The 16,896-nt window shown below is 30.5% G+C and overlaps 2 protein-coding genes across 2 annotated transcripts in view; one reads left to right on the top strand and one right to left on the bottom strand.

Moving 5' to 3' along the window:
• The window catches only part of LOC139487661 (uncharacterized), a gene marked incomplete in the record, with an annotated part of 21,943 nt that extends 7,576 nt beyond the window's left edge, over positions 1 to 14,367 (top strand). Inside the window, 11 exon segments of the mRNA XM_071272614.1 lie at positions 642 to 819; positions 3,336 to 3,480; positions 5,546 to 5,710; positions 6,167 to 6,260; positions 6,820 to 7,014; positions 7,645 to 7,695; positions 8,165 to 8,401; positions 10,614 to 10,674; positions 11,038 to 11,184; positions 12,691 to 12,768; positions 14,063 to 14,367. Coding sequence (XP_071128715.1) covers positions 642 to 819; positions 3,336 to 3,480; positions 5,546 to 5,710; positions 6,167 to 6,260; positions 6,820 to 7,014; positions 7,645 to 7,695; positions 8,165 to 8,401; positions 10,614 to 10,674; positions 11,038 to 11,184; positions 12,691 to 12,768; positions 14,063 to 14,367 — 1,656 coding nt within the window.
• LOC139487662 (A disintegrin and metalloproteinase with thrombospondin motifs 3-like) overlaps positions 13,235 to 16,896 on the bottom strand; it is a 35,890-nt gene continuing 32,228 nt past the window's right edge. The window contains exon 16 of the mRNA XM_071272615.1: positions 13,235 to 15,712. Within this exon, the coding sequence (XP_071128716.1) occupies positions 15,639 to 15,712 (74 nt within the window). The 3' untranslated portion in view covers positions 13,235 to 15,638. The remainder of the gene's footprint in view (positions 15,713 to 16,896) is intronic.

The raw sequence follows: 16,896 nt of genomic DNA, 5'->3' as shown, positions 1-16,896 counted from the left end.
AAGTGCCACGCTCTTTAAAGAACTATTCAAGAACTTTTAGAATGGTTCGTATGTTACTTTTCGCAAGAAATTATTTGAGTCTCTATCACATACATCCTTAGTTTCCAGTGGCCTTCTTAATTTCGGCCGTTCATATCGGTCTACATTCTTTGTAGAACATGTCTTTTATAATAATGTGGATGTAAGCAACTATATATCACCATTTATCATATCATATATGAATAATATCATGTCAAATACTAATCATACAGAGGCATAGTCCCTAAAAGGTGCGTTTAGACAAATAGTTTGTAGAGCCAAAACCAAAGGTACCGTTTAAACAAAACAAATCATATCTTTGAAGGTCAGTTTGCTGAATGAGATGCAACCATATAGCTCTTGTACAATTTATTATTTATTGGATGAAAATTTACGCTCAAAGTTAACATTTAAAAATCCTACCAGAACCGATGATGTATATTTCATAACCATTATCTGAGACGATTATAGTAAGTATAGTCCCAGTCATTATCATATCTACTTTTTATCCTCCGATTTGTGGAACTATTTTTGCTTTTAAAATTTTCATTCCTAATATATATTTGTTAATTACAATTCTGACGATTAATGACTCGTGTTTTTGTTGAATTTCTTTATTTAAGGACCATTCCAGAACCTCTGGTCGACTTGTTATGTTGTCTGGTAAGACCGGGAAGATGGTAGGTCACCGTTATCTAAACATCCCTGACAATAAGGAAACTTATATGTCACCTATTATATACAGAACTACAGACGGTTCTCGGTACATCTTGTTTGGTAGTGGTGGAGAAACAATATCGGGTAAAAACTTAAAGGAATGATAATAAGTCAATAGATTATTTTCTATTTGCTATTTTCATATTGCCGACTTAAGACTTCTGTAGTATACATATCATTTTGCCATTTTTTGGGGGAAATCAACCTTTTTCGATGATTTTGTCATTCATAGAAATGATTTTGAGCTTGATTTATCCCCTTTTCAGTTGCTCTTACTTGGTCGAGTGAAGAATGTCATAAAGCAGATTAGGTTACTGGTAATTTATCGAAAAATCAAAAGTCGGCAATATGAAAAGGTATAGTCTATCACCTATTTGATTCTGTTTTTACACGCTTTTAAAACAAGTTGTTTCCATTTGCCAATTGTTGACTGGTGCTTAACTAGTCCTATAACACATGACTTCGCATTCTTATTCAATTTTTAACGTTTTTATACTGATATTTTCATTAAAAAATTAAAGCGCTCGGGAGGCACATTGATAGTAGAAAAAAGATATCAGAACAGTAAATAGAAATAGTAAATAATGCCCCGAGGTCATTTGTAATCAGGACTAGTTCTTTACCGGACATACATTGACTGCTGTTTATGCAATGATAGATCGGCGTTACCGGACATACATTGACTGCTGTTCATGAAATGATAGATCGGCGTTACCGGACATACATTGACTGCTGTTTATGCAATGATAGATCGGCGTTATGAAAATTACTACTGTAATGAATATGTTAGCTGTAAAAATGATTACAACTGCGTTATTCAAATCATGATGAAAACAAAAGCGACTTTTAAAATTTATTACAAATGTACTAGTATGTTATATATAATCTGAATAAAAGAAGGTATAAGCAAAACAGTGGTGAATTTAAAAGGGGGTATGGGTCGTAAGCACCCCATCCTTCATTTGTGGGGGAAATAAATCTCTTTTTAAACATAAAAGAGTTTGAAAAAGATCGGCATTCCGCTTGGCAGTATATGTCCCTTGTGTCAATAGGACAGCAACCCAACAACGAAAATTGCCATATGACAGCAGGTGGACTTACTAGGACTTACTACATAGTCTTCTATATTAAATAAAAAGACAGATTGTTAACCTCTTTTTATTATAGTTTTTGTTGCGTCAGGTCAAACTTTCAAAACCTACTCTAGAGAAAAAAATAGTAACTGCAATAATCTAAACGCATGCAGTTTGACTCCAAAACACATACCTGTTTAAAATATCATATGTACACATGCAGCTTTGTTTGTCACAAATAAGTACTTAACAAAAACTTTAACATAGGTCTCATGACAGAAAAAAAATACCAGTGTATGAAACAAAAAGATCTGGCAGTCTACCACATGTAGAGCCGTTCTAGAGCGTCAGAAATGTGTTACGAAGAATAACCCCAACTTCCCAATTTTTTTAGAAACTTTAGAAGTCGAATGTTAACTTTTTATACCCAAGGCCTAAACGAGAGGCCAATTTAAACAGATCTCAACCGTGCGACAAGGCAGCGGGAGCTCCATATAATGCGGAATGTGTTCTAAAGAGGGACACCAAACCAAACAGATCCGCCGAAATAAACAGCGATCGATGTTCAGATGTGTCACCAGGACACACGCTCCAGAAATATTGTGTACACAAGTCTATATAAATACACCAATTTTATTTAAGTTTAAATGTGAGGTATTAATAAATAGATATTTTTGCAAAATTCTTGTCAAAAATTATTCTGTGTTTAATTTGAATGAAAAATTAAACTGATTATTTATATGATATATACTAAAATATAAACAAATGTAAGAATCAACGAATAATATTGATTTAATCGATAAATATATAAAACCTGCAGAGTTACTTCCCTGTTCAACAGTAGTATTCAGTGTTTACGCTTGCTACACAAACAGCTTAATTTTCCACAAGGCAAAGTTTCATATTTTTTCTTATTCAAAACGAGCAGTAAATTCGACAACTTTGTATTTTTTTTACGTATCGGTTGAACACATATATAATTATATTGCATTATATCTTGTATAGGTCGATTGAACTTAGTCTATTTTTAGTTGGGAATTTCCCATTAAACGGGAGATAATCCAATTTGGACTTGGTTTAAATCTCAGTTTTTTAGAGAATTCTTTTGAATATTCACACGAATGTTATTGATCAATTTGACACTGCTTGATTGATTATGTTGGATTATTTTCAAATATATATAGTCCATGTCGGCTGGTTCTATTCTCTTAACAACATTTATCGCACCGCGGGTAAATTATCACGTTGTGTTTTCTATGATAATCATTATGGATTCAAAATTAAATTGGTGTTATTATATGTCACGTTATATGTCTATGTTATTTCAACGGAAAACAGGCAATACTTTATAATTGTATTCTATATTCTAACAAACCATACAACCATACACGAAAGCTAGTTTAGAAATTCACGGTTATCATTTGAAAAATATGCAAGTTTGTGCAAAAAGTTAAAAAAGAAAAAACAAAACAGAAACAGAAAAACTGTCTACTTCTCTATGAAGTTATTGACAATATATTTCGACAGGTAACTTGATGATGATTTCGTTACCAGATTTCTATGCTTACATTACCAATGGTTCAAACCCTGTTGAATTTGAAGGGAATTACAACCAATGGATACAATATAAAGGCATGAAAAATGAAGACACGGGCATTTTTACTCTGCATCGGTAATATATGATATACACCGTAGTAAAATGTTTTGAGAATGGTATCGGATTATTACATGACGGCAAACTATTTTCTCCCCAGATGTTTTATCAGCTCTAGCTAATTGTATCATCCAGAGAACTGAAAGCTCGAGGACTGATATAACATCTGATTTGAAAAATGAATTTAAATATGATCTAATTATCATGCACTGCCTATTGTAAAAATATCATTGCAGAAAAAAGTTTTACTTAAAAATGTACCAATAACAATAACGCAATGTATTCTACAAGGCAACAATAGAGACAGTTGAACATATGTCATAATATTGAAGAAAATATTATCCGTCGATACCGTCAACCGTACTTATTTTTTTCCAGAGATTTCACACTGACGCTGTTTTTTTGTATTGATAAATAATTTATTTAATTAAAACATTAAATGCCAAAAAAACCTTTATTACTGTCATAAATTGAACTATGTACACATTTTCATAGACCATATACGAAAAATGTTAAACTTTGAAAATAATGCAAACATTGTAATGTTTGTTTGGCATTTTTCATAATAATTTTTCTTATCTCCTTTACACTAATTTTCCCGGAAACATCATCTTTTTTTTCTTAAAAAGTAATAACATTTTCAGAAAACGTAAAACGCCGCTTTTATCTTATAGATTAGAATAGAATAGAATACTTTCATAATGCTGCGTTCACATGTAATTCGAATTAAAAAGGAAGAGTGTGTGAACGCAATTAGCGAATTCGATTCGCATTCGATTCGAATTCAATTTGAATTAAATGTACGTATGAACTAGGCATTAATTCAATTATGGACCCTTGCGGGTTTTAAATTTCATACAATGATTTTTGTTATGACAATGGAATAATGATAAAATAAAATACTTTGTTGCTTGATCTACTGAAAACATAAAGTTGGCGTATATTTACCGATTTAGTCGAAATTGCTTCAAGCGTTACCAACAAGCATGCGATAGTTTTATATTTTTTTATCATATCAGCCCGATATAGTTTTATTTCGGGATCTGTGTAATTTACACAAATTTAACCCTTTTAAAGAAGTAGCTATATTAAGTTGCAGTTAGCTATAACTATTATGAATAAGATTTTTTTTATAAATATTTACAGCACGTGTTACTTTCCTTTTTCCACGACCAATTGAGAATAGGCAAATTTTTGTTTGCACGTCAAAGACATGGCTGCATGGTTAGACAATGAACTACCTCATACTTTGACCAATATAATGTTACATATAAAAGAAGAATTTATGGTATGATTGCCAATGAGACAACTCTCCACAAGAGACCAAATGACACAGAAATTAACAACTATATGTCACCGTATGGACTTCAACAATTAGCAAAGCCCATACCGCATAGTCAGCTAAACAGGCCCCGAAATGACAAATGTAAAACAATTCGAACAAGAAAACTAACGGCCTAATTTATGTACAAAAAATAAACGAAAAACAAGTTTGTAACACATTAATTAACGACAACCACTGAATTACAGGCTCTTGACTTGGGACAGGTGCATACATAAAGAATGTTGAACATGCTAGTGGGATTCCAACCCTCCCCTAACCTGGAACAGTGGTATAAGAGTACAACATAAGAACGAACTATAAAATTAAGTTGAAAAAGGCTATTATGTGTCAAAAGTTAATATATCCTACCGGAAAAAAAACTCCAAGCCAGACTACATGTCCTGCAACTTTTGGCTGTAACGCCAGAAAGAAATATAAAACACATCTTTTAAATAGATATTTGCTACGCAAATTAGAATAATTAAACATACAGAGGCTGTTGGCTGCTCTATGGTCGAGTTGTTGTCTCTTTGACACATTCCCTATTTCCATTCTCAATTTTAGATCTATATAATATTTTGATTCTTAATTGCTTGGGTTTTATTATACACTAAATGTGTGTATATCATTTTTGCTGTAAGCATTGTAATATACTGATACATATTTTTCAAACTGTTCAGAGTTATCAAAGCAGGACATATTTGTTGCAAATCAATTTATTGTTTTTTTGGGGTGTTTTATCATAAATATTTATTTCAGCGGGAATACTAAAGGAGTTATTGTTCCGCCTGTAGTGGTAGATGTTAATAATGATCGTTTCCCCGATATCCTGATGACATCCTTCCAAGGTCAAATGATGTTATACAGTGGCAAAGACTTGTCGGTTCTGTGGCGGAGAGAGTTTCCAAACATGGAAACATACACGTAATTCATTTATATATTTTAGACTTTTCCTGTAAGCTAAATAAGGATCTGGACAGTTTCTGTAGAATAGAGAATGATAGACTAAAACTACAGAAAAATTGACAAATAAAGAATAGAGAAAATAGATCAAGAAGACAGGAATAAGAATTAACGCAGTGCTGAAATAAGAATAGATAATAAGGGACCCCCCCCCCCCCCCCAAAAAAAAAAAAAAAAAAACAAGAAAAGAAAAGAAAAGAGAAAACTCATCGCTTATATCATGGTATCAATCTAGTACTTGAAACATAGTCCAAATAATTATGACGTCTTGTAGGGCTATTTCATTCCTACGAAGGCGTCATAGTAAAAAAGAGACATATAGCATTACAAGACGTCCTAACTATTTGGACTAACTGAAACAATATTCTTCAAACAAAGAGTATTTTAACTTGTTAACAGTGATTTCCTTTAATATAGATCCCCAGCACCAGGTTATTTTAACAACGATGATATTCAGGATTTTATGATCCATTGGAGTATTGGAGAATGGCCACAATATAGCGGAACTAAGGTACAAAGTTATTCCAAGTCTTTAAAAGTACTAATTCAAGTGTTTAAAAAAACTAATTTTAGAATTTTTAAAAAGCACCAACATTTAATTGTTTCAACAATGAAACGAAAACAGTAAGAATGAACGTTATTTCAATCTAAATTCAAATCTATGCAACAAATAATCTCACAATTCTATTGAATGAATACGCATGTTTTATCTATTTATTTAAAAAAAAAAAATATTTTAAAATGAATTTCCATGGCATGTCTATGATGTGTAAATATGAAAGGGGAATTATTTCCAAAACCCCATTTTTCATGATAGCAAAGAGAATGGAAACGAGAAATATACCGAAAAGACAACAACCCCAAAGCTCAAGGCAACCAATGGGTCTTCGTTGCAGCAAAAAAATCACGCACCCGGAGGCGGGACTTCGTCTGGCCCCCCAAAATGATGAACTAGTATACAAAAAGGACGTCACACTAAACTCCGAAACATACAATATGATGTTATGATTTACTTTGTTAAACAATATAATACATTCAGTATTGTAAACTAATGGTTTATTATCTAACAGATATACATATTGAATGGTAAAGATGGTTCAACATTATGGACACTAAATGGAAACCAGTTTGTGATGTCGTCAGACCTCAGTATGAGAACGTCAGAACCTCACAGAGACTTGTTTCTTTTTAATACACTAGGTAGAGGTAGTCCAATCAGACTAGATAAGCATCAGAACATACAGGGTATTGAAAGGCTTGATAAAGTAAGTGGATTTTACTTACATGGTGTATAGCATATCGTTCTTAAATTCCTTATTGATTCTAGTACAATTATAAATTAATAAGAAACTAAGGTTCAAACCAACTCAGACATGACCTTAGATGGATTTGCCTTCTTTTTTTTTTTTTTACATTATTGACTTTCAAATTTCTGGCTTTGAGTGTTCCTAATTTAGATTAATCCAGAAAAGCGCTTCGAATGAACCAAATTTATGACGTGTTATTTGTATTTTGTACATATAACGACTATACACATAGGCTTGTTTATAATAAGTTAGTTGTATTTTACCTTATTGAGAAAAATCATTTTAGGTTTCAATTAAGTCAATTACGCAGATTCCAACACAAGATAACAAAGTTTTCAAATGAAATCATTTCAGTTTATTTCTTATATTTATGTTTGTGCAGTATTGTTCAAATGAATCATATAGACTAGTGTTGATAGCATGTTATCTGACAATCTGTTTAAAATAAAGATCCGATTTCCTTGTTGTATTCAGAGAATTTACAGAAATTTACAGAATCTGCTCCTTATCAATTTGAGTGTCTTTATTATGTCTTTTTGACATATATTGTTTAAACTTGCGTATTAATTATTGAAATTTTCTTTGCAGAAACCACCATCATATTTTACAGAAGCAAACAACTTTATGGAACAATGCGTGGTATTTCAATATTAGTTCTGCAGCATTTAGAACAAGACTTGCATCTTCTTTGTTTGCCCTTATGTTTTTATATAAATAAAATGAGATGTGGGATAATCAGAATTTTTTTTTTTATAGATAAAGACAACGCTATTTTTAAAGGCTTTCAATTCTCATAAATCACCTTTAACATTTAATGATACAGTAACGAAATGAAAGCTATTGGCAACATATTATATATAGATTTCAACCAATAAAATATGTTCTAAATCCTTCCGAGTCTATTTAAGTTGAGAAAGGCTCAAACAGAAAAAAAGCATACATATAGATTTGTTATCTATTCTCTAATTATAGTCAAAAACATTAAGAATTTGATATAAGTCAACATTAACTTTGTTACTATAGAATTGTTTCACGCACATGCCTATTTTAAATCTTCTTTTTTTTAACGCATTTTGATTGGTTAAAAACATTTGGACGATTATTTCAGATTGCAGCACACGGAGGTCATTTAAGTACCGCGACTTTGCATAAGACATATCTTCCGAATGATAATGATGAGAAACATCCTTACGATTCAAACCAAAATCAAAGACAACAGGGAACAGATAAAAGCAATCGAGATTTTCAGGGATCACACAATGATGGAAATAATACAGCTCATTCGGATTTTATGCAACATCAGAGTAACTCGATAACGAACAAGGCTCAAAAACAAACTAGAAAGGTACACATTTCTAAATGAGAGATAGTTTGAGAAATTTGCATTTACGGCCTAGCCAAGATCAGATGTACATTTAATATTGGGTCTAAGTTATAGGCTTGTAAAGACAAGAAGATAAACGTAACATAAGAAATACATCTTTGAATTGAAGAAGAGAATGTAGGGTTTCACAATGAATATCAAATATCATGTATAGTTGTTACCGTTTTGAATAAAACACTAAAATACACGCTGAAAATGGGCAAAATTTCAGGTTATGTTGTTTCATTTAAAATTACGCTGTTTTTACCAATGGATAGTTAATAAGTGAACTTAATTTGAACTACATTTATTGGTTCACTGTTATAGACAATTTATTCATCTTTCTTTTACTGGTTGTTGCAACAAAAAAATCTTCAGTGGTTACAAAGTTATGATAAAAATAAATCAAATTGATGCTTTATGTGTTTTGTTTCTCTTCTAGTATATACATTATCAAAAACTACCTCATATATCAATATTGTAGTACCCTAGCTAAAGATATATGCCATCAAAGTTGGATATACAAATAAATTGAAAAAAAATGTTTTGTTCGTAGACATGCATTCCCTAGTAAACTGGAAGTATAATAACATTAATGTTGCATTGCTAAGTTCCTGTTTTATTGTAGATATGAAAACACTACTAACATTTTTTCTACCATCTATTAATAGAGGAAGAATTTGAAAAATATGTCAGAATGTCTTGTCCGTAGACATGGCTTTTTATCAATATTGCTTGGCTTTATGGGTCTAAATTAATCCTATGTGTTGTTTAAACTTAGAAATATCTTATTTTTAATTAATAAATGGTAATTAAGTGTTCTAATTTTACGTAAAATTACTTTTACAAGAGTGGATTTTAAAAAGTGGCAGATTATCAGTCATAAAAAACATACCTTGTTGTCTCTTTGACACATTCCCCATTTCCATTCTCAATTTTATCTTATTTTACTTCAATATTTTTATTCCAGTTATACCTTAAAAGATTAACTAAATCAAATGAAGAAAAGTTATTTCTCTCTCTGTGACTTTATCTTTTGCATTTCAGTATTACCAGCAGATGAAGAAGTGTCTGCGGACAAGACACTTGTACATAACAAGTATTAAATTCAATTATTTGTCTGCTTTGGAACTTAAATCTCATTTATATGTGATAAAAGTTATCTCTTCAAATTAAAAGTCAGTATTTTCAATACAAATATAGTCACAATTAATTCTAACAGATTTTTTTTTAACTGAAATTGTCTTGTTCGTAGACATTACCACAATATATTTGTATCAAATTTCCTTGAGTTCAGCCTAATTTGATAGATAAAATGTATGTTATTTTTTCAAGCGAACACATTCAACCATGTCAAAATTGAGTTTAAATAATAGTTTGATTGTTTTAAACAGTCAGATATATTGATTTTAGTTAAAAGAATGTGTTTTCATTTTGGCTTAATCAATAAATTATTGAGATATGTAAAGAATTATGGGTACATTTTTATATTTTCTAAAATTAAAAAAACACAGCTTAAAATTTAATTGGTAACTTTTAATCTTAACTTTAACATTCATCTTTGAAAGCATTTAATTGAATATCAATAAAATGTCTTGTCCTTAGAAATTATCACAATGTATTTGTTTTCATTTTCCTCGCAGTTAAGCATCATTTGATAGATAAACCTGATAAAATATATGGTTTTTTTTTCAAGAGAACACTTTCAACTACGTCAAAATTTGGTTTTAATAATGTATTTCATTAAATATGAATACAATGTATTGTCCGTAGACAAAGCATATAAATGCTTCCAGTGTTAGCCTAACGATGGCAATTTTTAATAATTTAAACCATTTATGTACCAAAATATCAAAACAGTTTTTTCCTAATGTGATATTCATTTTTGACTTCATGTGAAACACAAAATGTACATCTGATTGTGGCTAGGCCGTTAGTATAAGTGTAAAATTTTGATATTTTCATTATAATTATGTCATAGGATTGTGTTAAGTAACTCCCAAATAATGATAATCCAAATATGTTTTTACTAAATATAAATAAAAATGTCTGCATATCTTGTCCCTGATTCATCGACAACTTTAACATTTATTCTAACATCAAAATTGATCATGATAAATGATAATATTGCTTTGCTTTTTCATTAGATATCCCTCATGTTTACCTATATGCATAACTTCTTTTCATTTTTCAGATAAGAAAACGCAAAACAATACCACTGTCTACGTCGCAAAACATTTCATGTGAATATAACGGTATTTAAATTATAATACATGTAATTTAAGTTCCCAATAGTACAGCTTTTTTCAAATTTACTATGCATCTTTATTATTTCAGATTATTTGGAAGAGGCAAAACCATTAAAAAATTTAATTTAGAATCGAACATGCTCTGCCAAAGAAATTCACCATGTAATTGATTTTCAATGCATACTCTATACAAAATCTGACAATTTTGCACAACTTGAAGCGTAAAAAAAGTCCGGTGACCCATACTTTTTAATATATTTTTGATAAAGCATGATAAAAACTTCATTTTGACAAGTTATCAAGAAACTCTATCAATTTTAATTAAGATGCCCTAGCCACATTTATATTATCGAACATCTTGTTTTGTAGATGAAGTTATGCAAGCTATGTATGATAATCGACATTTTATGTGTACGGACGAAGCTGAATTGCGAGCGGAAGTGTTTATACTTGATAGAACAACATTTAACAACCCAGTTCGACTTTTAAACTATGGACTGGAAGCCTTTATGTATAGTGAGTTTGATATCGATAGAGCTGTTAGCGTTATTGTCAATTTATTTAAAACAATTATGCACATTCTGTACTAAGGCAACTTGTTGATTTCAACCTACCCGAAGACAGCTAAAAAGTGTCAATAACCAAAATCCTTCAATAAGAAGAAAACTATCACTGTTAACCAGGTTTAATCCACCATTTTCTACATTTGAAAATGCCTGTTCCAAGTCAGGAATATGACAGTTCTCGTCCATTCGTTTTTGATGTGTTTTGTTATTTTATTTTGCCATGTGATTATGGACTTTCCGATTAGATTTTCCTCTAAGTTCAGTATTTTTGTGATTTTACTTTTTAGGAAAGTGTATTTAAAAGAGATAGTAGATACGAAAGATCATTCGAACATCATGAGTCCAATAAAAAGGCCAAAGTTATGGCGTAAAATAAAAACGACGAAATGTCAAATAACATTAACAAAACATTACATAGAAAACTTAAAGCTACATCAAACCTACCCAAAACTTGTAGTGAACAAAGGTGTTCACAAAGGATAAGCAGTTCTTGCTCTATATTAGGTACCCGTCGTGTTGCTTAAGTAAGGTAATAAGTAGTGTTCAATAATGTCACAATTGAGAACAGGAAGATGGGATTGAGGTTACTTATTTAAGTAAATCATTTCCGTAGGCATGTGTGACACCGTCAAATAAACCATGATGGTGTCCGTTAAACTTTCGGAGGGATTACACATCTTTTTAATTATTTTTTTTTGTTGTGATTAAGATTATAACACAATGTTGACTGCTGTACCCCTAATTTTGCTATACTTTTTGGACCTTTTGAATTATAGCTCTTCATCTTTTATATAAGCTTTGGATTTCAAATATTTTGACCACGAGCATCACTGAAGAGACATGTATTGTCGAAATGCGCATCTGGTGCAAGAAAATTGGTACCGTTAATGTTATTTGACATTTTTACCCATTATGTCTGTTTTGTTCACGCATCGTTGTCAATATAATGGAATTTGATGCGACTGTCATACAAGTGAGAGGATTATCGCTATTAAACCAGGTTCAATCCACCTTTTTCTACATAAGAAAACGCCTATACCAAGTCAGAAATATGACAGTTGTTATCCATTCGTTTGATGTGTTAAAGCTTTTGAGTTTGCCTTTTGATTTTGGACATTCCGTTTTGAATTCTTTTTGGAATTAAGTATTTTTGTGATTTTACTTTGTTCCACTTGGAACACTTGGTGTAATATCTTACTTGTAAGTTATAACCCTCTATCAAGAAAATAATTATAGGAAACGGAAGCCCTCGATTTTTGAATCAACTGAGAGAAATTTATGCCATATGAAGGCACTGCTGGAATGATTTTAAATGTACAACCTGATTTACATAATACAAGTAAACATGTTTTACGATCACTACTAATAAGTAGGATATGATGTCAATGTATTTTAGATTATGTTTAACATTTGTGTTCAAAAACATTTACTGAAATATGTAATGATTATGTTTAAGGTGTGCCAAATGAAGACGACGCGTCATTACCGTCCAAAGACATATGTACTATGTTAGTGTCCACAGTTCTTGCAACAGGTATGCTTTAAACGAGAATCTGCAGATTTTACTTTAAAAAAACAATACTTGTTATTATGGAAGCTTATCTGTTACTTATATAAATTAATATTATATTAACAATATGGGATGCTCTACAGCGAAATAGTAAAAAAAAATCGTTTGGCCAAGGCATATCATATCGATTTCAGTGCGCATGACAAGTGTTGCTTGAATAACTTTAATTAGGTACTATGTAGATCAAAAGTTTGGAAAACCTAGTAAATAGACTGTTTTTATTTAAGTTAGATCAAAAGGATCTGAACGGTTAGCAATCGTTACGGCATGTTTGACAAACTTTATACTAGTTGTTTTGACTACCATGATATTGCTTGTTCACAAAAATCAGTACTTCAAACACGTATAAATTCTGTGTCACGAACTGATGTATGCCTTAATAAAGCGTTTCTATCATTAAGCTTTCAAAGGGTTACGTGTAATAAAAATATGATTTTTTTATCAAATTTAATCAGTGAAAAACAAATATACAAACAATATTATAAACACGTATACTGCTACTTTTGCATAGCTACTTCCGGTGTTTCTGTACTTGAATTATGTAGTACTGGAAATTTACTTTTGATATTAAGTATTTTTTCTTTACTTTAAAATTATTGTAATATTTACAGTACTTGATTTGTACTTAAAGTATTGGTACAGAAATAATACTAACAATGATCACAGTAATCCATGTTTGAACATCATAACTATAAGAAATTTGAAATAGACAAACTTTCAAAATGCTGAAAATATAACGATGTAACCAAAAATATGTAGTACTTAAAATTTCAAGTACAAATCAAGTACTGTAAAATAAAGATACCTAATATTTCAATAATTTTAAAGTAACAAAATAGTACTGAATATTAAATATAGATTTCCAGTACTACAGATTTTTTTCTGCTGAAATAGTACCTATGCAAAAGTAGCTGTGTATGCATAACAAAAGGTAACGTTATAAGTGTCATATTTAACAAAACACAACTTTACGATAAGCAATTATATAAAAAATAATACTTTTATTATGACACTGAAATTTAACAATATTCGTTAGGTATGAGATTGGCATACTATCATTCGTAAAGTTAACTTGAGTTTTCCTGGATGAATAATGACAAATATATACAAATATATAAATACTTCATGTATAATCCTGTTGACTTCCAGTTTGTTTTAAATTGAGTCTACGAGGAACATGCAATTTCATTTGCCGTTTCAAAAAAGACGATTTTCGTGTTTTCTGTTCCCTTTTAATTTAAGTTTTTGTATATTTCAGCATCCATTGGAGATGTTGATGGTGATGGCGTCTTAGATTTGATCGCAAGGATTGACAAGTCTGGAGACAAATTTAATCGAAAAAAACGCATGTTTTCTACAATAAGTTCTAGCACTGTAGTAAAAATCAGTTTGCATGAATATTTAAGGCAAAGCAAAACAAGAGTTAATGTTGATGCAGCGCATACATTTAAGGAACAGCATTTAGAGAAAAACTTGATAGACGTAGATCTATTGCCATCAGGTCAGCAGATATGGACAAGCTATATGGGGAAAAAGGGAAATGGATATTATGACATGGCGTAACTATGTAGACAAAGTGGGAAATTAACCTGTTTGGTTTGTGTGTTATAAACATTTCAGGTGGAAAATCGAGTTTTCAGTTTATCATGTAATTGGTAAAGACATAAATAAAAGATAAAACATATTTGCATAGGCTTCTTCGTAACATATTAAGTCAGAAATCCATTTTTGATAGACGAATGATACATTGTGAACTAATGTATTCAGTTGTCCATTGTGATTGGATATGAATGGTATACACAGTCAAATTATATGTCGACACTAATAAGAATATGCTTTTATTATAGAGAACCTAATATTGTACAGGTTTGCCTTGTAGTTTTAATAAGGGGATAACTTGAGTGTAAATTAACTTGTGGTGTCACTTTGAACATGTCAAAAGTTACCTAAAGTTTTACGTATATTTTATGAAAATATATATGAACAACAGCTTAACCGATAAAAAAAAAGACATTTAACACACATAAACATCTTTCGGGTAAAAATGTTGGTCATTCAAAAAATTAATAACAAAATATCAAAATCAAGCATTTTTTTTATTATTTTATACAATCCATAAGAAAATAAAGCTCTTGTGACAATTGGTAAAACAAAATTCAAAAATATCAAAACTCATGTTCTACAGACTAATCATAAGTTTTCTGAACATCTGAACGATATCATTTTGTATATTTATAATAATCTTTGAATTTCAAATTCAAGAGACACGAATAGAGCCCTTATCGTACCCTCTTAGAAAAAAAAAACATTGAAAAGAAACATGATAGGCATTGTTTTGGTTGCTTTGTAGCTACTGTCCGACTATATTTAATATAATGTCGTTGTTTACTCATGTCTATAAGAGGCCGTAAAAAGCAACAACAAAAAACTGATTGCTGATGAAAGAATTAAAATACCCCAGATTAAAAAAAAAGAAAAAGAGTAGATGCAGCTTAACACAAATAAGACAACTTTGATCCGTTACATTCCAGAGTACAATGATGTTAACATGTAAACGTTGCGTATTTCAACAATGAAAAACAACTATGGTCATAAAGTAAGTTATAAAAGGTCCCGAAAAAAAATCAATAAGAAAGAATTCAAAAGAGGAAATGGCCAATTTCAAGCTTTGACATTAATTCAAAAACAATTTTGGTACACACCTTATTGCCATACACGTATATATTTATAATTGTATGTTTAGTATTTTGATAACAAAGTATCACCAGTTCTGTAATTGTCTTTATGTAGGGATCCATTGAGGTATCTTTCTGTTGCATAATTGTTTTCCTCATTTATATGAATAATATCCACACAGAGAGAAATACTGTAGCGAATTTGCTTTTCCACAAGGAACTGGCCGTAGAACCTAAAATGAAATGATAAATTTGATGATCCAAAGTCGAAAGGAAAACAAATATTTTTATGTGATCTGAAAACGTATCTTTTGTTATTACTTGTATTTATCCAATACAAAGCTGATTTGTTTGTTTTATTTATGATCTTGATTTACATGTTACGCTTAAGTGTGACTTGCATTTGTATCATAACAACTCATTGAGTAAAAATTGTGTGGAAAAAAAATATAAAAAATACTTTTACCTGTATCAAGAAGGACGATGGCTCGATGTCAACAGAAAGTTGAAAATCTTTACTTTTAAAAAAATCATGAATTCTTGTCTGATTTATGGGTGGTAAATAAAAGGCAATAGTAATATACCGTTATTTAAAAGTCATAAATCGATTTAAAAAAAAACAATTCAGGGTTACAACTAAAACGGAGTGAAACACATCTTGATAATCGTGTCATTCGGTCTTTATTTTTCTGTGTGCGAGATGTGTTTTTGTAACTGCGCAGCAACTATTTTTGCATCTATCATGGTTATTGCTCAATTCCACGCTTTTTTTAAATATATCTGTCTGTCTTCAGATACATACAAATAATATAAAATATGTCTCTGGGTTCAATTATTAGCAATATTTTCAACAGAAAAAGTACATTCTATGTGTATCTAGTTTAAGACAACAGCAATTTACCGATGTTCAAAGTCATAAACCCATTTAAAAGATAAAAATCAAGGCAAAACAAAAATGTATGCGTCACTGATGAGTCTTTTGTAAATGTATATGGTCTATTAAATTTTAAGTCTGGTATCGATGATGAGTTTATTATTATTATTAGACTTTTCAGAATGTTTAGCGTTTTTGTTGTTCTTACTGTTCTTAAGGTGTGATATTTGTGTTAATGCATAAAATCATAATGCCTTGAAACAATCTAACGCATTTCGTTCTTGGGTGCAATAATTGTCAAAAGAATTCAATATTTTTCACCAAAATCAATCAATTCAATAATTTAAAATAATGATAGAAAAGATAAAAATAATCAAAGACCTATTAACTGCACATGTCTCTGTCATATTAAAAAAATGTCGCAATTACAAGAAGCAAACTAGATGTATATAACCTGTTATTATGAAACAATGCAATAATTTGCTAGATAGATTTACCATATTTTGATCGTTAGCTTGACTCTGAATTTTATGACATGTATTA

The sequence above is a fragment of the Mytilus edulis genome, chromosome 9 (genome assembly GCF_963676685.1).
Source record: "Mytilus edulis chromosome 9, xbMytEdul2.2, whole genome shotgun sequence".
NCBI classification, from domain to species: Eukaryota; Metazoa; Mollusca; class Bivalvia; order Mytilida; family Mytilidae; genus Mytilus; species Mytilus edulis.
Note: the sequence above shows the minus strand (reverse complement) of the source record. Positions and strands in the feature narration are given on the sequence as shown.